The sequence below is a fragment of the Scyliorhinus torazame genome, chromosome 15 (assembly GCF_047496885.1).
Source record: "Scyliorhinus torazame isolate Kashiwa2021f chromosome 15, sScyTor2.1, whole genome shotgun sequence".
Lineage (NCBI taxonomy): Eukaryota > Metazoa > Chordata > Chondrichthyes > Carcharhiniformes > Scyliorhinidae > Scyliorhinus > Scyliorhinus torazame.
Window position 1 is genome coordinate 211,356,019 of NC_092721.1, and position 28,000 is coordinate 211,384,018.

The 28,000-nt window shown below is 53.9% G+C and overlaps 1 protein-coding gene across 1 annotated transcript in view; it reads left to right on the forward strand.

The window, feature by feature from the left end:
- Positions 1–28,000, forward strand: part of LOC140391348 (dynein heavy chain domain-containing protein 1-like) — a 479,751-nt gene that overhangs the window by 344,049 nt on the left and 107,702 nt on the right. The window contains exons 13-14 of the mRNA XM_072475926.1: positions 15,575–15,766; positions 18,168–18,346. Coding sequence (XP_072332027.1) covers positions 15,575–15,766; positions 18,168–18,346 — 371 coding nt within the window. The remainder of the gene's footprint in view (positions 1–15,574; positions 15,767–18,167; positions 18,347–28,000) is intronic.

Consider the following 28,000-nt stretch of genomic DNA (forward strand, 5'->3'; position numbering starts at 1 on the left):
ACACTCGCTGTGCGGTGAGGGTCAGAGACACTCACTCTGCGGTGAGGGTCAGGGACACTCGCGCTGCGGTGAGGGTCAGAGACACTCGCTCTGCGGTGAGGGGAGGGAGACACTCGCTCTGCGGTGAGGGCCAGAGACACTCGCTCTGCGGTGAGGGTCAGGGACACTCGCTCTGCGGTGAGGGTCAGGGACACTCGCTCTGCGGTGAGGGTCAGAGACACTCGCTCTGCGGTGAGGGTCAGGGACACTCGCTCTGCGGTGAGGGTCAGGGACACTCGCTCTGCGGTGAGGGTCAGAGACACTCGCTCTGTGGTGAGGGTCAGAGACACTCGCTCTGCGGTGAGGGTCAGGGACACTCGCTCTGCGGTGAGGGCCAGAGACACTCGCTCTGCGGTGAGGGTCAGGGACACTCGCTCTGCGGTGAGGGTCAGGGACACTCGCTCTGCGGTGAGGGTCAGGGACACTCGCTCTGCGGTGAGGGTCAGGGACACTCGCTCTGCGGTGAGGGGAGGGAGACACTCGCTCTGCGGTGAGGGGAGGGAGACACTCGCTGTGCGGTGAGGGTCAGGGACACTCGCTCTGCGGTGAGGGTCAGGGACACTCGCTCTGCGGTGAGGGAGGGAGACACTCGCTCTGCGGTGAGGGTCAGAGACACTCGCTCTGCGGTGAGGGTCAGGGACACTCGCTCTGCGGTGAGGGGAGGGAGACACTCGCTGTGCGGTGAGGGGTCAGGGACACTCGCTCTGCGGTGAGGGTCAGAGACACTCGCTCTGCGGTGAGGGTCAGAGACACTCGCTCTGTGGTGAGGGTCAGGGACACTCGCGCTGCGGTGAGGGGAGGGAGACACTCGCTCTGCGGTGAGGGTCAGGGACACTCGCTCTGCGGTGAGGGGTCAGAGACACTCGCTCTGCGGTGAGGGGTCAGAGACACTCGCTCTGCGGTGAGGGGTCAGAGACACTCGCTCTGCGGTGAGGGGAGGGAGACACTTGCTCTGCGGTGAGGGTCAGGGACACTCGCGCTGCGGTGAGGGGTCAGAGACACTCGCTCTGCGGTGAGGGTCAGAGACACTCGCTCTGCGGTGAGGGTCAGAGACACTCGCTCTGCGGTGAGGGGAGGGAGACACTCGCTCTGCGGTGAGGGTCAGAGACACTCGCTCTGCGGTGAGGGGAGGGAGACACTCGCTGTGCGGTGAGGGGAGGGAGACACTCGCTCTGCGGTGAGGGGAGGGAGACACTCGCTCTGCGGTGAGGGTCAGAGACACTCGCTCTGCGGTGAGGGAGGGAGACACTCGCTCTGCGGTGAGGGTCAGAGACACTCGCTCTGCGGTGAGGGGAGGGAGACACTCGCTGTGCGGTGAGGGGAGGGAGACACTCGCTGTGCGGTGAGGGGAGGGAGACACTCGCTCTGCGGTGAGGGGAGGGAGACACTCGCTCTGCGGTGAGGGGAGGGAGACACTCACTCTGCGGTGAGGGTCAGAGACACTCGCTCTGCGGTGAGGGGTCAGAGACACTCGCTCTGCGGTGAGGGGAGGGAGACACTCGCTGTGCGGTGAGGGGAGGGAGACACTCGCTCTGCGGTGAGGGGTCAGGGACACTCGCTCTGCGGTGAGGGGTCAGGGACACTCGCTCTGCGGTGAGGGGTCAGGGACACTCGCTCTGCGGTGAGGGGAGGGAGACACTCGCTCTGCGGTGAGGGGAGGGAGACACTCGCTGTGCGGTGAGGGTCAGAGACACTCGCTCTGCGGTGAGGGTCAGAGACACTCGCTCTGCGGTGAGGGTCAGGGACACTCGCGCTGCGGTGAGGGTCAGAGACACTCGCTCTGCGGTGAGGGTCAGGGACACTCGCTCTGCGGTGAGGGGTCAGAGACACTCGCTCTGCGGTGAGGGTCAGAGACACTCGCTCTGCGGTGAGGGTCAGGGACACTCGCTCTGCGGTGAGGGTCAGAGACACTCGCTCTGCGGTGAGGGTCAGAGACACTCGCTCTGCGGTGAGGGTCAGAGACACTCGCTCTGCGGTGAGGGTCAGGGACACTCGCGCTGCGGTGAGGGTCAGAGACACTCACTCTGCGGTGAGGGGTCAGGGACACTCGCTCTGCGGTGAGGGGTCAGAGACACTCGCTCTGCGGTGAGGGTCAGAGACACTCGCTCTGCGGTGAGGGTCAGAGACACTCGCTCTGCGGTGAGGGTCAGAGACACTCGCTCTGCGGTGAGGGTCAGGGACACTCGCGCTGCGGTGAGGGTCAGAGACACTCGCTCTGCGGTGAGGGGTCAGGGACACTCGCTCTGTGTGAGTCTGAATCCATCATTCCTCCAAACGCTCACAGGCAGAGCTGATATGAAACACGTTTTACAGAAAATGATATAATGCTTCAGCAAAGTCCCGAAAGATGTCCTGCTCGGTAATTTGGACATTCTGATTCTCCCTCTGTGACCCGAACAGGCGCCGGAATGTGGCGACTAGGGGCTTTTCACAGTAACTTCATTGAAGCCTGCTTGTGACAATAAGCGATTTTCATAACTGCTGGCCCAGCCTGTGACCCCCACATCCCGTGAATGAATATTAAAAAATGTTCAGCACCATTCGCGACTCCTCACAGACTGAAGCAGCTCGTGTCCAACTGCAGACAGAGCTGGACAATATTTAGATTAAGTCACAAGTAACATGCAGGCCACAGAGGGGCCGGGTAATGACCGCTTCCAACGATGGAGAATCAAACCAATTCACTTCAACATTCAATGGCATTACCATCACTGTATCCTCCACTATCAACACCCCGGGGTTTCCATTGATCAGAAACTGAACCGGATCCAGCCATACTCTCAGTATACAAGCAGGTCAGAGGCTGGGAATCCTGCGGTGAGTAACTCACCTCCTGACCCCCCAGAGCCTGTCCACCATCTACAAGGCACAAGTCAGGAGTGTGATGGAAAACTCTCCACTTGCCTGGATGAGCTCCAACACTCAAGAAGCTCAACACCATCCAGGACTAAGTAGTCCTCTTGATTGTTACCCCTTCCATAAACATTGAAACTCTCTACCAGCGTTGCACAGTGACAGCCGTGTGCACCATCTACACGATGCACTGCAGCAACTCACCGAGGCTCCTTCCAAACCCACAAAACAATGAATTGCGGATGCTGGAATCTGAGACCAAAGAGAAAATGCTGGAAAATCTCAGCAGGTCCGGCAGCATCTGTAGGGAGAGAAAAGAGCGAACGTTTCGAGTCCGATGACCCTTTGTCAAAGCTAACAGGCAGAGAAAGTGGGAAATATTTATACTGTGGAGTGAGAATGAAAGATGGGTCATAGCCACAGAAACCCAGGGAAACCGGGTGCGAATGGCCACAGAACCCACAGGGGACAGAGTGCGAATGGCCACAGAAACCAAGGGGAAAGAGTGTTAAAGGCCACAGAACCCACAGGGGAAAGAGTGCGAATGGCCACAGAAACCCAGGGGACAGAGTGTTAATGGCCACAGAAACCCAGGGGAAAGAGTGTTAAAGGCCACAGAACCCACAGGGGAAAGAGTGCGAATGGCCACAGAAACCCAGGGGAAAGAGTGCGAATGGCCACAGAAACCAAGGGGAAAGAGTGTTAAAGGCCACAGAAACCCAGGGGACAGAGTGTTAATGGCCACAGAAACCCAGGGGAAAGAGTGTTAAAGGCCACAGAAACCCAGGGGAAAGAGTGCGAATGGCCACAGAAACCCAGGGGAAAGAGTGTTAAAGGCCACAGAAACCCAGGGGAAAGAGTGTTAAAGGCCACAGAAACCCAGGGGAAAGAGTGCGAATGGCCACAGAAACCCAGGGGACAGAGTGCTAACGGCCACAGAAACCCAGGGGAAAGAGTGCGAATGGCCACAGAAACCCAGGGGAAAGAGTGTTAATGGCCACAGAAACCCAGGGGACAGAGTGTGAATGGAGGTCTCCAGAGAGAACAAAAGGTGTGAAAGGACAAACAGCAGAGAAACTAACATCAGAGGGTGAACTGTGATAGATGTAGATGTGGGGGGAGGGGGGACATGGGTGGGAGAGAGGGGAAGGGGGAAGCAAAGGGAACAAAAGGTAATAATAATCTTTATTGTCACAAGTAGGTGTAGCACCGTCAATATGACGCGAGGCAGGTTGAGGTAATGTCAATTGAAGGCTTTATTAAGCAGAACTTTATCCCCAGCAGCGTGGTTACAGAATGCAGCTGCTGAGGGAAATGGAGGGAAAAGCTGGGTTCTTATACCGGCATTTCTGGGTGGAGTCCAGTCGGTGGCAGATCCTATCAGGAGCTGGCATCCCTCCACCAATAGCCTGTCGACACGTGGTGTACCGTATTACCCCTAATACATATCACCACATTAGGCTTACATTAACACCGCAATAAAGTTACTGTGAGGAAAGGGAGGATAAGATAGGGGGGGAGAGTGAGGGGGAATATATATAAAGAAAGACAAGAAAGAAATAAAAAGTAAAAGACAGTTAAAATGAAATGGGACAAAAACAAATGGGTCGAGGTGGGGTAGAGCTGATCACCTGAAGTTGTTGAATTCGATGTTGAGACCGGAAGGCTGCAGCGTGCCTAACCGGAAGATGAGGTGTTGTTCCTCCAGTTTGCGTTGAGCTTCACTGGAACATAGCAGCAGGCCAAGGACAGACATGTGGGCCTGGGAGCAGGGTCTTCTGTTAAAATGGCATTAAAATGGCAAGCAACAGGAAGGTCAGGGTCCTGAATGCTCACAGACCGAAGGTGCTCAGCAAAGCGATCACCCAGTCTGCATTTGGTCTCTCCGATATAGAGGAGACCACATTGGGAGCAGCGAATGCAGTAGAACAAATTAAAAGAGGTGCAAGTGAAACGCTGCTTAACCTGGAATGAGTGTTTTGGGCCTGGGATGTTAAGCATGGAAGAAGTAAAGGGGCAGGTGTTACACCTTCTGCGATTGCATGGGAAGGTGCCATGGCTGATGGGAGAGGTACTGGGTAAGGTGGAGGAGTGGACTAGATTATCTCCGAGGGAACGGTCTCTGTGGAACACTGACAGAGGGAGTTTGGACAGCACGGTAGCATGGTGGTTAGCACAATTGTTTCACAGCTCCAGGGTCCCAGGTTCGATTCCGGCTTGGATCACTGTCTGTGCGGAGTCTGCACATCCTCCCCGTGTCTGCGTGGGTTTCCTCCGGGTGCTCCGGTTTCCTCCCGCAGTCCAAAGATGTGCAGGTTAGGTGGATTGGCCGTGATAAATTGCCCTTACTGTCCAAAATTGCCCTTAGTGTTGGGTGGGGTTACTGGGTTATGGGGATAGGGTGGGGGTGTGGGCTTGGGTAGGGTGCTCTTTCCAAGACTCGATGGGCCAAATGGCCTTCTTCTGCACTGTAAATTCTATGAAGATGTGTTTGGTGGTGGCATCACGCTGGAGTTGGCGAAAATGGCGGAGGATTATGCTTTGCATACGGAGGCTGGTGGGATGGAATGTGAGAACGAGGGGGACTCTATCCTGGTTCTGGGAGGGAGTGGAGGGGGCGAGGGTAGTGGAGCAGGAGATGGACCGCACACTGTTGAGGGCCCTGTCCACAACTGTAGGTGGGAAATCACGGTCGAGGAAGAAGGAACACATTTTCGAAGCACCATTTTGCAAAGTGGCATCATCGGAACAAATGCGACGGAGGCGAAGGAGCTGAGAGAAAGGGATGGAGTCCTTACAGGGTGCAGGGTGCAAAGAGCTGTAGTCCAGATAGCTGTGGGAGTGAGGCACGATCAATTTGACTAAAGATAAAAGTTGAATCCAAACTGAGGCTTTATTGGTATCAGATGGGTGGCCTCCCATAGCAGCTGACGAAGTGGCTGCGAGCTGGAGGACACGCATATTTATACCCCGCCTCATGGGCGGAGCCAGCAGGCAGGGGCCACAGGCGAACCTGTAATGCAGGTTCTTCCGTACACCCTCTAATATAAGTACAACAGTGGTTTACCACATCCACCCCCTGTTAAAATTGAGTCCGGCGGGAGTGGTGGATAACTGTATACAATCATGATTTTAATATTTACAGAGCAAAACAAATGTCTCATGGTGTCCGGTGGACCGGTCAGAGGTTCAGCCGGTCAGGGGCCTTGATGGTCCTTTGAGAGCGACAAAGTGGTGACGGCGATGTTGATGCTGACCTGGTTGAAGGTGACTCCGGGAGCGTGCTGAAACCCTCTTCATCGACGGCCGTGGGCTGGGGGGTGGGGGGGGGGGGGGGGTGGAACGGACGGTCCTGGGGGGGGGGGGTGTTGTGAGCGACGGGGGAGGGGAGAGGGGCAACGGGGGTGGGGTAGGGCTGGAACCTGCTGGTGCCAGATCCCTGAGGGAGGCAGTATCCTGGCGGCCATCGGGGAATGCCACGTAGGCGTACTGGGGGTTTGCGTGGAGCAAGTGTACCCTCTCCACCAACGGGTCCGCCTTGTGGAGTCGCACATGTTTACAGAGAAGCACGGTTCCCGGAGCTGTGAGCCAAGTCGGGAGCGACACCCCAGATGTGGACTTCTTGGGGAAGGCAAAAAGACGTTCATGGGGTGTATTCGTGGCAGTGCAGAGTAACGAGCGAATCGAATGTAGTGCATCAGGGAGGACCTCTTGCCAGCGGGAGGCCGAGTGATTTCTGGACCATAGGGCCAGCTGGACGGCCCTCCATACCGTCCCATTCTCCCTTTCTACATGTCCATTTCCCCGGGGGTTGTAGCTCGTCGTTCTGCTGGAGGCGATACCCCTGCTGAGCAGGAACTGACGCAGCTCATCACTCATGAATGAGGATCCCCGGTCACTGTGGATGTAGACGGGGAAACCAAACAGAGTGAAGATCGAATTGAGGGCTTTAATGACGGTGGCAGATGTCATGTCGCGGCAAGGGATAGCGAAGGGGGAACCGGGAGTATTCATCGATCACACTGAGGAAATATGTGTGACGATTGGTGGAGGGGAGGGGGCCTTCGAAGTCCATGCTGTGGCTTTCAAAGGGGTGGGAGGCCTTCACCAGGCGTGCACGGTCCGGCCGGTAGAAGTGCGGCTTGCACTCCGCACAGACCTGGCAGTCTCTGGTGATTGTCCTTACTTCCTCGACGGAGTAGGGCAAATTTTGTGCCTTAATGAAGTGGTACAACCGTGTGACCCCTGGGTGACAAAGGCTGTCGTGCAGGGTCCAGAGTCGGTCTACCTGTGCGCTGGCACATGTACCTCGGGATAGGGCGTCTGGGGGCTCGTTGAGTTTGCCAGGGCGATACCTAATCTCGTAATTATAGGTGGAGAGCTCGATTCTCCAACGCAAGATTTTATCATTTTTGATCTTGCCCTGCTGTGTGTTGTTGAACACTAAAGACAATTGCTCAGGGAGGAGGGTGAATCTCCTGCCAGCCAGGTTATGCCTCCAATGCCGCACAGCTTCAACGATAGCTTGGGCCTCTTTTTCGACGGATGAGTGCCGAATTTCAGAGGCATGAAGGGTGCGGGAAAAGATTGCCACGGGCCTGCCTGCCTGATTGAGGGTGACGGCAAGGGCGACGTCTGACACATCGCTTTCTACTTGGAAGGGCAGTGTCTCATCTACAGCGTGCATTGTGGCCTTGGCAATATCAGCTCTGATCCGGGCGAAGGTCTGTTGGGCCTCGGCCATCAGGGGAAACTGGGTGGACTGTATGAGTGGGCGGGCCTTGTCCGCATAGTTTGGGACCCACTGGGTTTAATATGAAAAGAACCCCAGGCAGCGTTTGAGGGCCTTGGGGCAGTGGGGGAGGAGAGGGCGCATGCAGTCGGGGTCGGGCCCCAGAACTCCGTTCTGGACTACATAGCCGAGGATGGCTAACGGTTCGTGCTGAACACACACTTCTTGTTGTAAGTGAGGTTTAGGAGAGTAGCGGTGTGGAGAAATTTAGCAAGGTTGGCGTCGTGGTCCTGCTGATCATGGCCGCAGATGGTGACATTGTCTAGGTACGGAAACGTGGCCCGCAAACCGTACCGGTCGACCATTCGGTCCATCTCCCTTTGGAAGACCGAGACCCCGTTAGTGACGCCGAAGGGGACCCTAAGGAAGTGATATAGACGGCCGTCTGTCTCGAAGGCGGTGTATGGAAGGTCCGATTTACGGATGGGGAGCTGGTGGTAGGTGGATTTCAGGTCCACCGTTGAGAAGACCCGGTACTGCGCAATCTGGTTAACCATGTCAGATATGTGTGGGAGGGGGTACGCGTCGAGCTACGTGTACCTGTTGATGGTCTGGCTGTAGTCCACAACCATTCGGTGTTTCTCCCCAGATTTAACCACTACCACTTGAGCTCTCCAAGGGCTGGTGCTGGCCTCGATGATGCCTTCCCGAAGCAACCGCTGGACTTCGGACCTGATGAAGGTCTTATCCTGGGTGCTGTACCGTCTGCTCCTGGTGGCGACGGGTTTGCAATCTGGAGTTAGATTGGCAAAGAGGGAAGGTGGGTCAACCTTTAGGGTCGCGAGACCGCACACAGTAAGGGGTGGTAAGGGTCCGCCGAATTTAAGGGTTAGGCTCTGGAGGTTGCACTGGAAATCTAGGCCGAGGATAAGTGCGGCGCAGAGGTTAGGGAGAACGTAGAGGCGGAAGCCGTGGAATTTTACGCCCTGGACCGTGAGCGTGACCGTACAGTACCCCCAGATCGCTACGCAATGGGACCCGGAGGCCAGGGAGATTTTTTGATTGGCGGGGTGTATCGTGAGGGAGCAGCGCCTTACCGTATCTGGGTGTATAAAGCTCTCGGTGCTCCCGGAGTCCAGCAGGCAAGAGGTTACATGGCCATCGACTTTCACACTGGTGGATACGTTGGTCAGGTTATGCGGGCGATACTGTTCGAGTGACGTGGAGGCGAGTCTTGGTTGGTCGGCGGGTAATGGGGCCGCCGTTGAGTTCCTATCTTGGAACGCTGGTGCTGTCCATGTGCTGAGGGGTAGACAAGATGGTGGCGCCCGGAGATCTTGGGGGTTACAAAATAGAGGCGCCCATGGAACGCTCGTTGCGGGGGTGGAGCAAGATGGCGGCACCCATGAAACGCACGTGTTGTGCTGAGGGGAAGATGGCGGCGCCCATTGCTCGCACGTGGCCTGGGGGGGAGGAGGAGATGGTGGCGCCCATTGTCCATGACTCGGGGGGTGGGGGCGATCGTGGCCACTGAGCGGGCCTGGCACACCGCGGCGAAGTGGCCCTTCTTCCCGCAGGCTTTACAAAGGGCAGCGCGGGCCGGGCAGCGTTGGCGCAAGTGCTTTTGCTGGCCGCAAAAGTAGCATCGGGGCCTCCCGGGGTTTGCTGGCTGGCGTGTAGCGCAGGCGTATTGGGTGGGCAGTGCCCCCACTGTGGCGGCTGCCTGTGAGGTCCATGAAGCGTAGGAGGGGTGGGCCGCGCTGTTGGGGGCGTAAGACTGGACATTGCGCAGGGCGACCGTCATGGAGAGCGCTAGCGTTTTAGTCTCTGCGAGGTCGCACGTGGCCCCTTCTAGGAGCCGCTGATGTATGATATCTGACCTAATTCCAGTCACAAAAGCGTCCCGCATAAGGAGGTCTGAGTGTTCCTCGGCTGTAACGTCCTGGCAGTCACAGTCCCGGACTAGTGGGATTAGGGCCCTCCAAAAGTCTTCTATGGACTCACCCGGTAGTTGAGAACGAGTGGCGAGTGCCTGCCGGGCGAAGAGCGTGTTTGTCTTTTGCTCGTAATAGTCCTTGAGTCGAGTCATGGCTTCGGCGTAGTTTGGCGCGTCCTGGATCAGTGGGAAGACTTTGGAGCTCAGCCTGGAGTATAAGATCTGGATCTTCTGAGCCTCCGGAACAGGGGTCGGCGCCACATTGATATACGCTTCAAAACAAGCTAGCCAGTGCTGGAAGTCCTTTCTGGCGTCGCTTGAGTGCGGATCCAGCTGCAGGCGATCTGGTTTAATACGGAGGTCCATCCTTCGAAACTGATACCAATAAATTGAGGCACGATCAATTTGACTAAAGACAAAAGTTGAATCCAAACTGAGGCTTTATTGCTATCAGATGTGTGGCCTCCCACAGCAGCTGGTGAAATGGCTGCGAGCTGGAGGACACGCATATTTATACCCTGCCTCCTGGGCGGAGCAAGCAGGCAGGGGCCATAGGCGAACCTGTAGTGCAGGTTCTACCGTACACCGCTAATATAAGTACAACAGTGGTTTACCACAGGGAGTCAGTGGGCTTGTAGTGGAGATTAGCGGATAGTCTATTGCTGGAAATGGAGACAGAAAGGTCAAGGAAGGGAAGGGAAGTGTCTGCGATGGACCAGGTGAAAGTGATGGAGGGGTGGAAACTGGAAGCGAAGTTGATGAACCTTTCCAGGTCCGGACGAGAGCAGGAAGTGGCACCAAAATAGTCATCAATGTACCGGTAAAGGAGTTGTGGGAGGGGCCCCGGGTAGGCCTGGAACAAGGAATGTTCCACATACCCCATAAAAAGTAAGCGTAGCTGGGACCCATGCGGGTACCCATTGCTACACCTTTGATTTGGAGAAAATGGAATGAGTTAAAGGAGAAGTTGTTGAGAGAGAGAACGAGCCAGGCGGAGGAGAGTGGTGGTGGGTGGGAATTGTCCAGGCCTCTTTTCAGGAAAGAAGCAAAGAGCTCTCAGGCCATCCTGGTGAGATGGAGGTGCAGAGAGAGATTGCACATCCATGGTGAAGCTGTCAATATGAGGCAGGGCATCAGAGGAATCCCGGATGTAGGTGGGGAGGGAATGGACCAGAGGAGTAAGGATGGAGTCAGGATAAAAGGAAATAGGTTCGGTGGGCCAGGAGCATGCTGACACAATGGGCCTGCCGGGACAGTCCTTGTTGTGGATTTTGGGAAGTAGGTAAAAGCGGGCGGTCCGGGGTTGGGAGACTGAGGTTGGAAGCCGGATGGGGAAGGCATCCGGAGGAAATGAGGTCGCTAACGGTGTTGGAGATAATGGCTTGATGTTCAGTGGTCTGGTCATGGTCCAGGAGGAGGTAAGAGGAAGTATCTGAGAGTTGGCACTCAGCCTCTGCGAGGTAGAGTGCGCCAGACGGCAACACCACCCCCGTCGGCAGGTTTGATGACAAAGTCGGGGTTGGACCTGACGGAGTGAAGAGAAGAAAGTTCGGAAGGAGAGGAGTTGGAATGGGTGAGGGGGGCAGAAAAATTAAGATTTGAATTGATTTGATTTATTATTGTCACATGTATTAGTATACAGTGAAAAGTATTGTTTCTTGCATGCTGTACAGACAATGCACACCGTACATAGGGAAGGAAGAAGAGACTGCAGAATATAATGTTACAGTCATAGCAAGGTGTAGAGAAAAGATCAATTTAATACGAGATGGTCCATTCAAAAGTCTGACGAAGACGCAGACGAAGCCTGCGTGGAATATAAGGAAAGTAGGAAGGAACTTAAGCAAGGAGTCAGGAGGGCTAGAAGGGGTCACGAAAAGTCATTGGCAAATAGGGCTAAGGAAAATCCCAAGGCTTTTTACACGTACATAAAAAGCAAGAGGGTAGCCAGGGAAAGGGTTGGCCCACTGAAGGATAGGCAAGGGAATCTATGTGTGGAGCCAGAGGAAATGGGCGAGGTACTAAATGAATACTTTGCATCAGTATTCACCAAAGAGAAGGAATTGGTAGATGTTGAGTCTGGAGAAGGGTGTGTAGATAGCCTGGGTCACATTGAGATCCAAAAAGACGAGGTGTTGGGTGTCTTAAAAAATATTAAGGTAGATAAGTCCCTGACCTATCAGAAGGATGTGGGCCTGATGGGATCTACCCCAGAATACTGAAGGAGGCTGGAGAGGAAATTGCTGAGGCCTTGACAGAAATCTTTGGATCCTCACTGTCTTCAGGGGATGTCCCGGAGGACTGGAGAATAGCCAATGTTGTTCCTCTGTTTAAGAAGGGTAGCAAGGATAATCCAGGGAACTACAGGCCGGTGAGCCTTACTTCAGTGGTAGGGAAATTACTGGAGAGAATTCTTCGAGACAGGATCTACTCCCATTTGGAAGCAAATGGATGTATTAGTGAGAGGCAGCATGGTTTTGTGAAGGGGAGGTCGTGTCTCACTAACTTGATAGAGTTTTTCGAGGAGGTCACTAAGATGATTGATGCAGGTAGGGCAGTGGATGTTGTCTATATGGACTTCAGTAAAGCCTTTGACAAGGTCCCTCATGGTAGACTAGTACAAAAGGTGAAGTCACACGGGATCAGGGGTGAGCTGGCAAGGTGGATACAGAACTGGCTAGGTCATAGAAGGCAGAGAGTAGCAATGGAAGGATGCTTTTCTAATTGGAGGGCTGTGACCAGTGGTGTTCCACAGGGATCAGTGCTGGGACCTTTGCTGTTTGTGGTATATATAAATGATTTGGAGGAAAATGTAACTGGTCTGATTAGTAAGTTTGCAGACGACACAAAGGTTAGTAGAATTGCGGATAGTGATGAGGACTGTCAGAGGATACAGCAGGATTTAGATTGTTTGGAGACTTGGGCGGAGAGATGGCAGATGGAGTTTAATCCGGACAAATGTGAGGTAATGCATTTTGGAAGGTCGAATGCAGGTAGGGAATATACAGTGAATGGTAGAACCCTCAAGAGTATTCACAGTCAGAGAGATCTTGGTGTACAGGTCCACAGATCACTGAAAGGGGCAACACAGGTGGAGAAGGTAGTCAAGAAGGCATACGGCATGCTTGCCTTCATTGGCCGGGGCATTGAGTATAAGAATTGGCAAGTCACGTTGCAGCTGTATAGAACCTTAGTTAGGCCACACTTGGAGTATAGTGTTCAATTCTGGTCGCCACACTACCAGAAGGATGTGGAGGCTTCAGAGAGGGTGCAGAAGAGATTTACCAGAATGTTGCCTGGTATGGAGGGCATTAGCTATGAGTAGCGGTTGAATAAACTCGGTTTGTTCTCACTGGAACGAAGGAGGTTGAGGGGAGACCTGATAGAGGTCTACAAAATTATGAGGGGCATAGACAGAGTGGATAGTCAGAGGCTTTTCCCCAGGGTAGAGGGGTCAATTACTAGGGGGCATAGGTTTAAGGTGCGAGGGGCAAGGTTTAGAGTAGATGTACGAGGCAAGTTTTTTACACAGAGGGTAGTGGGTGCCTGGAACTCGCTACCGGAGGAGGTGGTGGAAGCAGGGACGAGAGTGCCATTTAAGGGGCATCTTGACAAATACATGAATAGGATGGGAATAGAGGGATACGGACCCAGGAAGTGTAGAAGATTGTAGTTTAGTCGGGCAGCATGGTCGGCACGGGCTTGGAGGGCCAAAGGGCCTGTTCCTGTGCTGTACATTTCTTTGTTCTTTGTTCTTGTTTGTTAATGGCAGTCGGGAAGAAGCTGTTCTTCAGTCGGTTGGTACGTGACCTCAAACTTTGGTATCTTTTTCCTGATGGAAGAAGGTGGAAGAGAGTGGGCGGGATTCTCCCCTACCCGGCGGGGTGGGCAGTCTTGGCGCCGATGAGTGGCGTGAACCACTCCGACGTTGGGCCACCCGGAATCCTCCGCACCTTCAGGGGCTAGGCTGGCACCGGCGGGGTTGCACCGCACAAACCGGCGGCAAAAGGCCTCTGCCGGCCGGCACGAGTTGGCACATGCGTGGGAACGCCAGCGTGTGCTGCCGTCATCCCGTGCATGCGCAGGGGGGTTCGTCCCGCACCAGCCATGGCGGAGGTCCACAGCAGCTGGTGCAGAGGGAAAGAGTGCCCCCATGGCACAGGCCTACCTGCGGATCAGTGGGCCCCGATCGCGGGCCAGGCCACCGTGACGGCAGCCCCCGGGGCCTGATCCCCCCGCGCTCCCCCGAGGACCCCGGAGGTCAGGGTCGCCTGACTTAAGCGCCTCAGCTGGCCAATGTCCCTTCGACAGTTCTCAATGAAAAGATCGAGGGCAGGTGATTGTCCCGGCGGGGGTGGCCAATTAGTCGCAGAATGTTGGAGGAACATTAAAGGATCTGTGGAATGGGGGAGAACTCTTGTCCAAAGAAGTGGGCACGGAGCCGAAGGCGACGAAAGATGAGTTCAACATCATGTCGAGCCCAGAATTCATCGAGGTGAGGGCATAAGGGTAAAAGCTGAGTCCTTTGCTGAGAACAGAATGCCCATCCTCAGAGAGGGGAAGGTCAGAGGGTATGGTGAACATGCGGCAAGGGCTGGGGCTGGGAGAAATGGGGTACGAGGGATTGGGACTGGTGAAGGGCCTGGGATGGGCAGTGGTGTTGGTGAGTTGTTGAAGCTTGCGTTCCTTAACATCTGCAAGAAACAGGAAAAGATTCTTGTTAAGGCGTCGAATGATGCGAAGGATGGAATGAAACTGGGGACAGGGACAGCTTTGAGAGAGAGTAAGACGGTGCTGCTGGAGAGTCTTCATGTGGCGGCGCATGGCCCTGAGTGAGGCTTTCAGGATGCGGCGAGAGCAGCAGTTGGAAGAATGTTGTATATCCTGGAGGTACCTGTAATCCTGGAGGTCACATGCAGGGTGGAATTTAAGTTGAAATCCCTGTGCGGTAAGTCGGAGACGAAGACAGTCGCTGAGGAAGGAAATGTGGCTGTGGAAGCGAGTCTTGGTAAATACCTTGTCCAATACTAAGAGAAATGGAAAGCAGTGAAAGTGGAAATCCTGTGGGAGAGAAGGGTAGTATTTCCTCAAGGTAGGCATTCATGGAAGAGAAGTGACAGTGAGTTAAACACCTGGATAAAAGCAAATTACTGCGGATGCTGGAATCGGAAACCAAAAAGAGAAAATGGGTACAGAAAGTGTCCAACATCGTCACAGTGAGCTGACAGTCATACCGCTGGCCGGGGGGGGCTTCTGCCAGGGCCGGGGGAGTAGTGAGCGGTGGCCAGGAGGTGGGCTGTGGGGTCGGGGTGGACGGACATGGAACACCGTTGCCGCAGCGGCAAGGCAGCCATGCAGCTGCGCACACCGATGACAGCCCACTGTGAACTTAGAACCAAGAGTCATTTGGTGTGTCCCCCAGGCCACCCCCTGGGTGCCCTCTGGCCCCAGCCGACCCATCAACTGTGTGGGCGCACTCCAGCACAACCCACTCCAGCGGCACGGCAGCTCAGTGGTTAGCACTGTTGCTTCACAGCTCCAGGATCCCAGGTTGGATTCCGGCTTGGGTCACTGTCTGTGCGGAGTCTGCACGTCCTCCCCATGTGTGCGTGGGTTTCCTCCGGGTGCTCCGGTTTCCTCCCACAGTCCAAAGATGTGCAGGTTAGGTGGATTGACCATGATAAATTGTCTTTAGTGTCCAAATAGGTGAGGTGGGGTTACTGGGTTACGAAGGTAGGGTGCTATTTCCATGGGCTGGTGCAGACTCGATGGGCCGATTGGCCTCCTTCTGCACTGTAGATTTTATGATTCTATAACCAGTGCCATCTTGTTGGCTGGGATGGTGTGTGTGGCGAGCTAGGTAGATCCAGGGAGCATGGTCTCCTGGCTATCACCGGCCACGCTGTGCCGCGGCGAGCTGCTTTTCGGGCAACATGGCCGTTGAATCGCGCCTTCTGCAGTTTGTGTAAACAAGGTAAAAATTCTAGGTGATTGAGTTTTTAAATATCTTTCAGGAATTGCAGTCTTGGTGACTAACATTGAGCAAAGACCTCTCACCCCACTTCTAAAGAAGCTACTGAGAGTTCAGGAATGGTGGAGTGACCAGGGTCCCTGGAACCTAACCTTCGGAAAGCAGCAGATTGAGGTTAAGCCAACCTTCCGCCTGTACCTGAGCATCACCCTCCCCATTCGGAGAATCGGACCAGGTAAATCCCATCCCAATGTTGTATTACAACACCCTGGGTGAGTGCGCGGTCAATTCCAGACCCGCAGGCCCCGGAGTCCCAACACAAGTGAATTAACCAATTATTCATGTACAGTATCTGAGATCTTTGACCCTTGACTTCCCCAATGACTTACAGGCACAGATTTGTAAGTGAAACAAAAATTTGTGACATCAATAGAGATAATACATGCGATGATTATCACAGAATATCAGCCAACAAATTCATTGCTCTCCCCCCCTTTATTGTCCCACCCTCTACCCAAACACACACAAGACAGACACATACACAGGAGAAAGGGAAAGGGGCAAAATTATAGGGATTAGAATGGAAGAGAGTTAAATGTCCTTGTTGGTGATATTCAGATTGTTGTACCCAGCTATCTTCCCAGATCACAGAGTGTTCAAACCACTAGTTGATTTCAATCTTCTGGCATGTGCCTTCAATCAGAACTCTCAGGCTGTAAGACCTCCTCTGGGAAGTCGCTTTCACTTTTACTAACCTAAGCCTTCAATCAAAAAACAGCTCCAGGTCTGTGTGTTGCCAGCTTCCCCAAATTGTCTAACAGCCTTTCCATGATAAAATCAAAGTTCCGCACATGAGATTTTAAAAAGGATCCTTTAAACCACTTGCCTGCCTGCAGCTGCTGCTGGACTGGACTTCCCTGCCAACTGCTCACAGGCTGTGCAAAAAGAGAAGCATCTTCAATCACAGGCCATCAGATGAAACCAACCTGTGGCTCCCAGCCCCTTGATCCAAAGCAAAACTAACCTTGAGAACAAGTCTGTGCTTGCAGAGCATTTTGCAACAGACCGCACCAATCAGCATTGAGAGTTAGTCAAGTCTTGGGAATTTAAAGTAACTGATTGGCTGCCAGCCAAGTCCATCAAAATGTATCATCACTGGACCAAATCAAGCAGCGTAACTCACCGGGCCCGGGGGGGGGGGGGGGGGGGGGGGGGGGCGGCGCGTCCTGAGGTCAAACCAACAAGCACATCTGCTAGGGGTGTCCCGCTTAAAGGTGCTGTCCACCTGAAAGGCATAAGTCCTGCCAACTGTCCGGGCACAAAGGTTATAATGGCAACAAATTGCAGAGAATAAAGGAGTACATAAGGGAAACCAGTTTTAAACAAGACGATCCTTACATTTGCCTCTCGCCTCACGGGTGGTCAGGGACAGGGCAGGGTGGCACTCTGGATCTCCCTGGGCACTGACAGCCTGACGGGTGCATTGCCAGGGTGGCAGTGCCACGAGTCAGGGCCTCAGTGGAGTGATGCCCATGAAAGGAGGATGAGCGGGCGTATGGAAGGTGGAAGTTGAAGGACCGGCATGTGGAGCCTCCAAGGGGGTTTGGGGGGTGGAGGGTGCGGTCCCAGAAATGGAGGAGGAGGTCGAGAGGGGGTGTGGAGCGGCCTAAAAAGTGGGAGCTACAGTGACCCCCCTGGTGGGATTTCCTCACTCGGGGGGCTTAATGCCCACATGTAGGGGGTGGCATTTCTCATGGGTGGGGGGGGGGGGCATGGGGGACCCGCAAGCTCACTTAGAGATTGGGGCATCCTTCCAAAGTGGCGGCCAGTTCTCGGAGTAGCCCGTTTGGCAGCGAGCTCTGCTCCCCTGTGGTGAAAATAATTTTAAGTGTGGACTAACTCGGAGGGAAACTCGCAAAGGCCCCAAAAAATGACTACGTGCTGGTAGACAGCTGTCAGGAGCACGCCAATGCCGAGGAGCTCCCGGGAAACCTCGCTCGCTATGGCAGTGAGAACTTGGCCCCTTAAGTCACGCAAAGAATTCCTCTCCTCTTCCCCCAGCTGCTCAGAGTCTCCTCTCTTCAATTGGTGCACTGTGCGCACATCCACATGGACTCCGTTTCCAAGGGCAGGAACAGAAATGTCAGTAACCGTGAATGATCACGCCTGTCTGTGCTCCAGGACTAGTGATCCACACATCAGCCCGGTGCTGTAGTTAAGATCAACTATCTGAGCACACACAATGACAGACCCTGGCACTGATGTAGCTGCAGGATTGTGTTCCATTCCAGGCACCACACTTGTGGAAGATGTAAAAGGCTTGGGGAGGGTGCAGGGGAGATTGAGCAGAATGATTCCAAGTGTGAGGGACGCAGATTCTTACAGCACTGAAGACCAATCAGAATCAGTCCCACACCTCAGTTTCTTCCACAGCCACTCTCTCTCATTCTTTCACACTCAGTCAGTCATCCTCCCGATCTCAGCAGGCTTCTGGAAGACTAATTTCTCCACGTTCAGCTCCTTTGCCAATTTTATACCCCTGCTCTTCGTTTACTGACTCACTTCCCCGAGGAATCTCTCACCGGAAGTAGAATTAATATTGACAACTTTATTCCCCATTTTGTCATGTTTGCCAGACCTGGATCCAGCCATCCTGAAGCAAGTAAGAGTGTCTGACTTCACCATCAGCCAGTCAGGACTGCAGGAGCTCTTCCTCAAGGAGGTGCTGTACTTTGAAAGGCACAGGGGGCAGGATGTTGCACGGACAAAGCAAATGGACATCCAGTATCTGCAGCATCAACTGCACGTTGAACAGGTAAGACAGGCAGAGGAACCACTCACTCACTACAACTCACTCACGACAACTTTCCCATCAGTCTGCAGCAACATTCCCACCTCCGCAGAGGGCCGTGCGTTCACACTCAATCCCAGGACGCAGAGGGAGTGCCGCACTGTCAGAAGGTCAGTACTGAGGGAGTGCCGCACTGTCAGAGGGTCAGTACTGAGGGAGTGCTGCACTGTCAGAGGGTCAGTACTGAGGGAGTGCCGCACTGTCAGAGGGTCAGTACTGAGGGAGTGCTGCACTGTCAGAGGGTCAGTACTGAGGGAGTGCCGCACTGTCAGAGGGTCCATACTGAGGGAGTGCTGCACTGTCAGAGGGTCAGTACTGAGGGAGTGCCGCACTGTCAGAGGGTCAGTACTGAGGGAGTGCTGCACTGTCAGAGGGTCAGTACAGAGGGAGTGCCGCACTGTCAGAGGGTCAGTACTGAGGGAGTGCTGCACTGTCAGAGGGTCAGTACTGAGGGAGTGCCGAATTGTCAAAGGGTCAGTACTGAGGGAGTGCTGCACTGTCAGAGGGTCAGTACTGAGGGAGTGCCGCACTGTCAGAGGGTCAGTACTGAGGGAGTGCCGCACTGTCAGAGGGTCAGTACTGAGGGAGTGCTGCACTGTCAGAGGGTCAGTACTGAGGGAGTGCCGCACTGTCAGAGGGTCCATACTGAGGGAGTGCTGCACTGTCAGAGGGTCAGTACTGAGGGAGTGCCGCACTGTCAGAGGGTCAGTACTGAGGGAGTGCTGCACTGTCAGAGGGTCAGTACAGAGGGAGTGCCGCACTGTCAGAGGGTCAGTACTGAGGGAGTGCTGCACTGTCAGAGGGTCAGTACTGAGGGAGTGCCGAATTGTCAAAGGGTCAGTACTGAGGGAGTGCCGCACTGTCAGAGGGTCAGTACTGAGGGCGTGCCGCACTGTCAGAGGGTCAGTACTGAGGGAGTGCTGCACTGTCAGAGGGTCAGTACTGAGGGAGTGCCGCACTGTCAGAGGGTCAGTACTGAGTGGGTGCTGCACTGTCAGAGGGTCAGTACTGAGGGAGTGCTGCACTGTCGGAGGGTCAGTACTGAGGGAGTGCCGCACTGTCAGAGGGTCAGTATTGAGGGAGCGCTGCACTGTCAGAGGGTCAGTACTGAGGGAGTGCCGCACTGTCAGAGGGTCAGTACTGAGGGAGTGCTGCACTGTCAGAGGGTCAGTACTGAGGGAGTGCTTCACGGTCAGAAAGTCAGTACTGAGGGAGTGCTGCACTGCCAGAGGGTCAGTACTGAGGGAGTGCCGCACTTTCAGAGGGTCAGTACTGAGGGAGTGCCGCACTTTCAGAGGGTCAGTACTGAGGGAGTGCTGCACTGTCAGAGGGTCAGTACTGAGGGAGTGCCGCACTGTCAGAGGGTCACTACTGAGGGAGTGCTGCACGGTCAGAAAGTCAGTACTGAGGGAGTGCTGCACTGTCAGAGGGTCAGTACTGAGGGAGTGCCGCACTGTCAGAGGGTCAGTACTGAGGGAGTGCTGCACTGTCAGAGGGTCAGTACAGAGGGAGTGCCGCACTGTCAGAGGGTCAGTACTGAGGGAGTGCTGCACTGTCAGAGGGTCAGTACTGAGGGAGTGCCGAATTGTCAAAGGGTCAGTACTGAGGGAGTGCCGCACTGTCAGAGGGTCAGTACTGAGGGCGTGCCGCACTGTCAGAGGGTCAGTACTGAGGGAGTGCTGCACTGTCAGAGGGTCAGTACTGAGGGAGTGCCGCACTGTCAGAGGGTCAGTACTGAGTGGGTGCTGCACTGTCAGAGGGTCAGTACTGAGGGAGTGCTGCACTGTCGGAGGGTCAGTACTGAGGGAGTGCCGCACTGTCAGAGGGTCAGTATTGAGGGAGCGCTGCACTGTCAGAGGGTCAGTACTGAGGGAGTGCCGCACTGTCAGAGGGTCAGTACTGAGGGAGTGCTGCACTGTCAGAGGGTCAGTACTGAGGGAGTGCTTCACGGTCAGAAAGTCAGTACTGAGGGAGTGCTGCACTGCCAGAGGGTCAGTACTGAGGGAGTGCCGCACTTTCAGAGGGTCAGTACTGAGGGAGTGCCGCACTTTCAGAGGGTCAGTACTGAGGGAGTGCTGCACTGTCAGAGGGTCAGTACTGAGGGAGTGCCGCACTGTCAGAGGGTCACTACTGAGGGAGTGCTGCACGGTCAGAAAGTCAGTACTGAGGGAGTGCCGCACTGTCAGAGGGTCAGTACTGAGGGAGTGCCGCACTGTCAGAGGGTCAGTACTGAGGGAGTGCTGCACTGCCAGAGGGTCAGTACTGAGGGAGTGTCGCACTGTCAGAAGGTCAGTACTGAGGGAGTGCTGCACTGTCAGTGGGTCAGTACTGAGGGAGTGCTGCACGGTCAGAAAGTCAGTACTGAGGGAGTGCTGCACTGTCAGAGGGTCAGTACTGAGGGAGTGCCGCACTGTCACAGTGTCAGTACTGAGAGAGTGCTGCACTGTCAGTGGGTCAGTACTGAGGGAGTGCTGCACTGTCAGAGGGTCAGTACTGAGGGAGTGCTGCACTGTCAGAGGGTCAGTACTGAGGGAGTGCTGCACTGTCAGAGTGTCAGTACTGAGGGAGTGCCGCACTGTCAGAGGGGCAGTACTGAGGAAGTGCTGCACTGTCAGAGGGTCATAGAACATGGAACATTACAGCGCAGTACAGGCCCTTCGGCCCTCGATGTTGCGCCGACCTGTGAAACCATTCTGAAGCCCATCTACACTATTCCCTTATCGTCCATATGTCTATCCAATGACCATTTGAATGCCCTTAGTGTTGGCGAGTCCACTACTGTTACAGGCAGGGCATTCCAAGCCCTTACTACTCTCTGAGTAAAGAACCTACCTCTGACATCTGTCCGATATCTATCTCCCCTCAATTTAAAGCTATGTCCCCTCGTGCAAGACATCACCATCCGAGGAAAAAAGCTTTCACTGTCCACTCTATCTAATCCTCTGATCATCTTGTATGCCTCAGTTAAGTCACCTCTTAACCTTCTTCTCTCTAAGGAAAACAGCCTCAAGTCCCTCAGCATTCCCTCATAAGAGCTTCCCTCCGTACCAGGCAACATTCTGGTAAATCTCCTCTGCACCCTTTCCAATGCTTCCACATTCTTCCTATAATGCAGCGACCAGAATTGCACGCAATACTCCAAATGCGGCCGCACCAGAGTTTTGTACAGCTGCAACATGACCTCATGGCTCCGAAACTCAATCCCTCTACCAATAAAAGCTAACACACCGTACGCCTTCTTAACAACCCTCTCAACCTGAGTGGCAACTTTCAGGGATCGATGTACATGGACACCGAGATCTCTCTGCTCATCCACACTACCAAGAATCTTACCATTAGCCCAGTACTCTGTCTTCCTGTTATTCCTTCCAAAATGAATCACTTTACACTTTTCTGCATTAAACTCCATTTGCCACCTCTCAGCCCAGCTCTGCAGTTTATCTATGTCCCTCTGTAACTTGTAACATCCTTCCGCACTGTCCACAACTCCACCGACTTTAGTGTCATCCGCAAATTTACTCACCCATCCTTCTATGCCCTCCTCCAGGCCATTTATAAAAATGACAAACAGCAGTGGCCCCAAAACAGATCCTTGTGGTACACCACTAGTAACTGGACTCCAGTCTGAACATGTCCCATCAACCACCACCTTTTGTCTTCTTCCAGCTAGCCAATTTCTGATCCAAACTGCTAAATCACCCTGAATCCCATGCCTCCGTATTTTCTGCAATAGCCGACTGTGGGGAACCTTATCAAACGCTTTACTGAAATCCATATACACCACATCAACTGCTTTACCCTCATCCACCTGTTTGGTCACCTTCTCAAAGAACTCAATAAGGTTTGTGAGGCATCACCTACCCTTCACAAAACCGTGTTGACTATCTCTAATCAAATTATTCCTTTCCAGATGATTATACATCCTATAAACCTTTCCAAGATTTTGCCCACAACAGAAGTAGGGCTCACTGGTCTATAGTTACCGGGGCTATCTCTACTCCCCTTCTTGAACAAGGGGACAACATTTGCTATCCTCCAGTCTTCTGGCACTATTCCTGTAGACAAAGATGACTTAAAGATCAAAGCCAAAGGCTCAGCAATCTCCTCCCTAGCTTCGCAGAGAATCCTAGGATAAATCCCATCCGGCCCAGGTGACTTATCTATTTTCACACTTTCCAGAATTGCTAACACCTCCTCCTTATGAACCCCAAGCCCTTCTAGTCTAGTAGCCTGAATCTCAGTATTCTCCTCGACAACATTGCCCTTTTCCTGTGTGAATCCTGACAAAAAATATTCATTTAGCACCTCTCCTATCTCCTCGGACTCCAAGAACAACTTCCCACTACTGTCCTTGACTGGCCCTACTCTTACCCTAGTCATTCTTTTATTCCTGACATATCTATAGAAAGCGTTCGGGTTATCCTTGATCATACCTGCCAAATACTTCTCATGTCCCCTCCTTGCTCGTCTTAGCTCTCTCTTTAGATCCTTCCTCGCTACCTTGTAACTATCCATCGCCCCAAATGAAACTTCACACTTCATCTTCACATAGGCCTCCTTCTTCCTCTTAACAAGAAATTCCACTTCTTTGGTAAACCACGGTTCCCTCGCTCGACGCCTTCCTCCCTGCCTGACCGGTACATACTTATCAAGAACACGCAGTAGCTGATCCTTGAACAAGCTCCACTTATCCAGTGTGCCCAACACTTGCAGCCTACTTCTCCACCTTATCCCCCCCAAGTCACGTCTAATGGCCTCATAATTGCCCTTCCCCCAGCTATAACTCTTGCCCTGCGGTGTATACTTATCCCTTTCCATCATTAACGTAAACGTCACCGAATTGTGGTCACTGTCCCCAAAGTGCTCTCTGACCTCCAAATCCAACACCTGGCCTGGTTCATTACCCAAAACCAAATCCAACGTGGCCTCGCCTCTTGTTGGCCTGTCAACATATTGTGTCAGGAAACCCTCCTGCACACACTGTACAAAAAACGACCCATCTAATGTACTCAAACTATATCTTTTCCAGTCAATATTTGGAAAGTTAAAGTCTCCCATAATAACTACCCTGTTACTTTCGCTCTTATCCAGGATCATCCTCGCCATCCTTTCCTCTACATCCCTAGAACTATTTGGAGGCCTATAGAAGACTCCCAACAGTGTGACCTCTCCTTTCATGTTTCTAACCTCAGCCCATACTACCTCGGAAGATGAGTCCCCATCTAGCATCCTCTCCACCACCGTAATACTGCTCTTGACTAGCAGCGCCACACCTCCCCCTCTTTTGCCTCCTTCTCTGAGCTTACTAAAACACCTAAACCCCGGAACCTGCAACATCCATTCCTCTCCCTGCTCTATCCATGTCTCCAAAATGGCCACAACATCGAAGTCCCAGGTACCAACCCATGCTGCCAGTTCCCCTACCTTATTTTGTATACTCCTGGCATTGAAGTAGACACACTTCAAACCACCTACCTGAACACGGGCCCCCTCCTGCGACGTCAAATCTGTGCTCCTGACCTCTATACTCTCATTCTCCCTTACCCTAAAACTACAATCCAGGTTCCCATGCCCCTGCTGCATTAGTTTAAACCACCCCCAAAGAGCACTAACAAATCTCCCCCCCAGGATATTTGTGCCCCTCAGGTTCAGATGTAGACCATCCTGTCTGTAGAGGTCCCACCTTCCCCAGAAAGAGCCCCAGTTATCCAGAAATCTGAATCCCTCCCGCCTGCACCATCCCTGTAGCCACGTGTTTAATTGCTCTCTGTCCCTATTCCTCATCTCACTATCACGTGGCACGGGCAACAACCCAGAGATAACAACTCTGTTTGTTCTAGTTCTGAGCTTCCATCCTAGCTCCCTGAAAGCCTGCCTGACATCCTTGTCCCCTTTCCTACCTATGTCGTTAGTGCCAATGTGGACCACGACTTGGGGCTGCTCCCCCTCCCCCTAAGGACCCGGAAAACACGATCCGAGACATCACGTACCCTTGCACCTGGGAGGCAACATACCAAACGTGAGTCTCTCACGCTCCCACAAAATCTCCTATCTGTGCCCCTGACTATCGAGTCCCCAATTACTAATTTTCTGCTCCTCTCCCCCCTTCCCTTCTGAGCAACAGGGACAGACTCCGTGCCAGAGGCCCGTACCCCATGGCTTACCCCTGGTAAGTCCCCCCCCCCCCCCCGTCCCCCCCCACAAGTATCCAAAGCGGTATACTTGTTTCTCAGGGGAACGACCGCAGGGGATCCCTGCACTGCTGTTTTTTCCCAGTCCTTCTTACAGTTACCCATCTATCTCCAATCTTTGGTGTAACTAATTCCCTGAAACTGCTATCTATGACCCCCTCTGCCTCCTGAATGATCCAAAGTTCTTCCAACTCCAGCTCCAGTTCCCTAACTCGGTCTTGGAGGAGCTGGAGATGGCAGCACTTCCTGCAGGTAAAATCAGCAGGGACACTAACGGCATCCCTCACCTCAAACATCCTGCAGGAGGAACATTGCACTCCCTTCCCTGCCATCCCTCTAACTTTCTACCAAGATCTGGCTAACAACTTTTTAAAAAATAATAATAATAATAAAATATGGTACTTACCTCACACCAATGGGTTTTATTATTAGGTTAGAGGAGGAGGGCGGGTGGGAGACACTACACGTGTAGTGTCTCGAGTTTCCTCTCCACCAGAATTTATTGGTGAGGGTCTTCCCAGAAGTCGAACTTCCTGTTCCCGCCTTAAACACTAAAATAAAAATAAAAAAACAGCAAAGAGGGACCGAAAACGGGACCAGGTAAGTGTTTACCGCTGAAATTGACTAGCCTGCTCCTGTGAAGGTCTCCCTTGTGGTGCACGCACCTCGCATGGTCCCAGCACCCCTTAAGGACCGCCTCAAGCAGCAGCTGCAGGACCTCCAGGACCAAGGAGTGATCTCCAGAGTCACGGAACCGACTGACTGGGTCAGTTCCATGGTATGTGTAAAAAAAGCCTTCCGGCGAATTTAGAATTTGCATTGATCCCAAGGATCTAAATCGCAATATCACGAGGGAGCATTATCCAATTCCCAAGCGCGAAGAGATCACATGCGAGATGGCTCGCGCCAAGCTCTTCACCAAACTCGATGCCTCAAAAGGTTTCTGGCAAATTCAGCTCGACAAATCCAGCAGGAAACTGTGTACATTGAATACCCCTTTGGGCAGATATTGTTACAACAGGATGTCATTTGGGATAATATCTGCTTCAGAAGTGTTCCATAGCATTATGGAACAAATGATGGAAGGCATTGAAGGTTTTCGCGTCTATGTCGACGACATAATCATTTGGTTCACCACCCCGCAGGAGCATGTCAGTCGCCTCCAGCGCGTATTCAAACGTATACGTGAGCAGGGCCTCCGCCTCACAGGGCCAAATGCTCTTTTGGTCAGACGGAACTCAAGTTCCTCGGGGACCACATCTCCCAGTTGGGTGTGCGGCCGGTTGCAAACAAGGTGGCTGCTATCACAGCCATGAAAACGCCAGAGGACAACAAGACGGTCCTCCGATTTCTGGGCATGGTCAACTATTTAGGGACGTTCATCCCTAACTTCGCCTCTCATACCACGGCTCTCACGAACCTGGGGCGGGATTCTCCGACCCCTCGCCATGGTCTTCACTATGGCAGAGGCAGAAGAGACCCCCTCCCCTGCACATGCGCGGGGATGACGTCAGCAGGCGCTGACGCTCCCGCGCATGCGGCGACCCGCGTCGCCCGGCGAAGACCTTTCGGGCCCGGCTGGTGTGGCGCCAAAGGCCTTTACCGCCAGCCGGTGGAGTGGAAACCGCTCCGGCGCGAGCCTAGCCCCTCAAGGTGAGGGCTTGGCCCCTAAAGGTGCGGAGACATCCGCACCTTTGGGGTGGCCCCACTCCGGAGTGGTTCCCGCCACTCCATTACGCCGGAACCTCCCCGCCCCGACGGGTAGGGGAGAATCCCGCCCCTGGTCAGGAAGACGACAGACTTCCAATGGCTCCCTGCCCACGAGCGCGAATGGAGAGAACTCAAAACCAAACCCACCACGGCCCCGGTCTTAGCTTTCTTTGATCCAGCAAAAGAGACCAAAATGTCGACCGATGCCAGCCAATCTGGCATTGCGGCAGTGCTCCTGCAACGCGATGAGGCCTCATCATGGGCCCCCGTTGCATATGCATCACGCGCCATGACCCCCACGGAGCAGCGCTACCGCAGATAGAAAAGGAGTGCCTGGACCTTCTGACCGGTGTGGTTAAGTTTCACGATTATGTGTACGGACTTCCTCAATTCACCGTCGAGACCGACCATCGCCCGCTGGTCAATATAATACAGAAAAACTTGAACGACATGACATCTCGCCTCCAGCATATTCTTCTCTTAAGCTCCGGTGATATGACTTCCAGCTACACCCCAGGCAAAGACCTCATCATTGCTGACGCTCTCTCCAGGGCAGTCAACACTCCATGTGACCCAGCGGGATTCGTCTGCCAGGTTGACGCCCATGTGGCATTCGCGGCCTCCAATCTACCTGCCACGGATGAACGCCTCGTCCAAATTCGCCGCGAGACGGCGGCTGACCCTTTGCTACAGCGTGTCATGCGCCACCTAACGGACGGGTGGCTCAAGAACCAATGCCCTCAGTTCTATAATGTCAGAGATGATCTGGCGGTCGTAGACGGGGTTCTTCTGAAACTGGACCGCATTGTCATCCCGCAGAGCATGCGCCAGCTCGTCCTGGAACAGCTACACGAGGGCCACCTTGGCGTGGAAAAGTGCCGCCGACGGGCCCGAGAGGCAGTGTACTGGCCCGGCATCAATGAGGACATAGCCAACGCAGTGCTCAACTGCCCCACTTGTCAGCGCTTCCAGCCGGCCCAACCGCGTGAGACCCTGCAGCCCCATGAGTTGGTCACGTCACCATGGACCAAGGTGGGCATCGACCTGCTCCACGCACTGGGTAGAGACTATGTCCTGATCGTGGACTATTTTTCAAATTACCTGGAGGTGATACGGTTGCACAATATCACATCGTCTGCAGTCATCCGTGCCTGTCAGGACACCTTTGTTCGACAAGGCATCCCACTCACTGTGATGTTGGACAATGGCCCCTGCTTCACAAGCCAGGAATGGTCCAACTTTGCCAGGCGGTACAATTTTGCCCATTTGACATCCAGTCCCCTGTACCCCCAATCCAACGGCAAAGCGGAGAAGGGAGTCCATATAGTCAAACAGCTCAAACAGCTCCTCTGCAAGGCTGCCGATGCTGGGTCCGATTTCTACCTCGCCTTGCTGGCCTATCGCTCCGCCCCACTGTCCACTGGCCTGTCGCCAGCCCAATTGCTCATGGGTCGCACCCTGAGGATGACCGTGCCGTCCATTCATGTCCCAGACCTCGACCACGTTCCGGTCCTTTGACGGATGCAGCTGTCTCGTGCACAGCACAAGGCGGCTCATGACTCCCGTGCAGCTGATCTCCCTGCTCTGGCTCCAGATGACAACGTCCGCATCAATCTTGCGGATGGTGGCTGGTCTCCAACCGCTGTTGTCCTTCGGCACGTGGCCCACCGCTTGTTCCTGGTTCGTCTACCGGATGGCTCCATTTTGCGCCGCAATC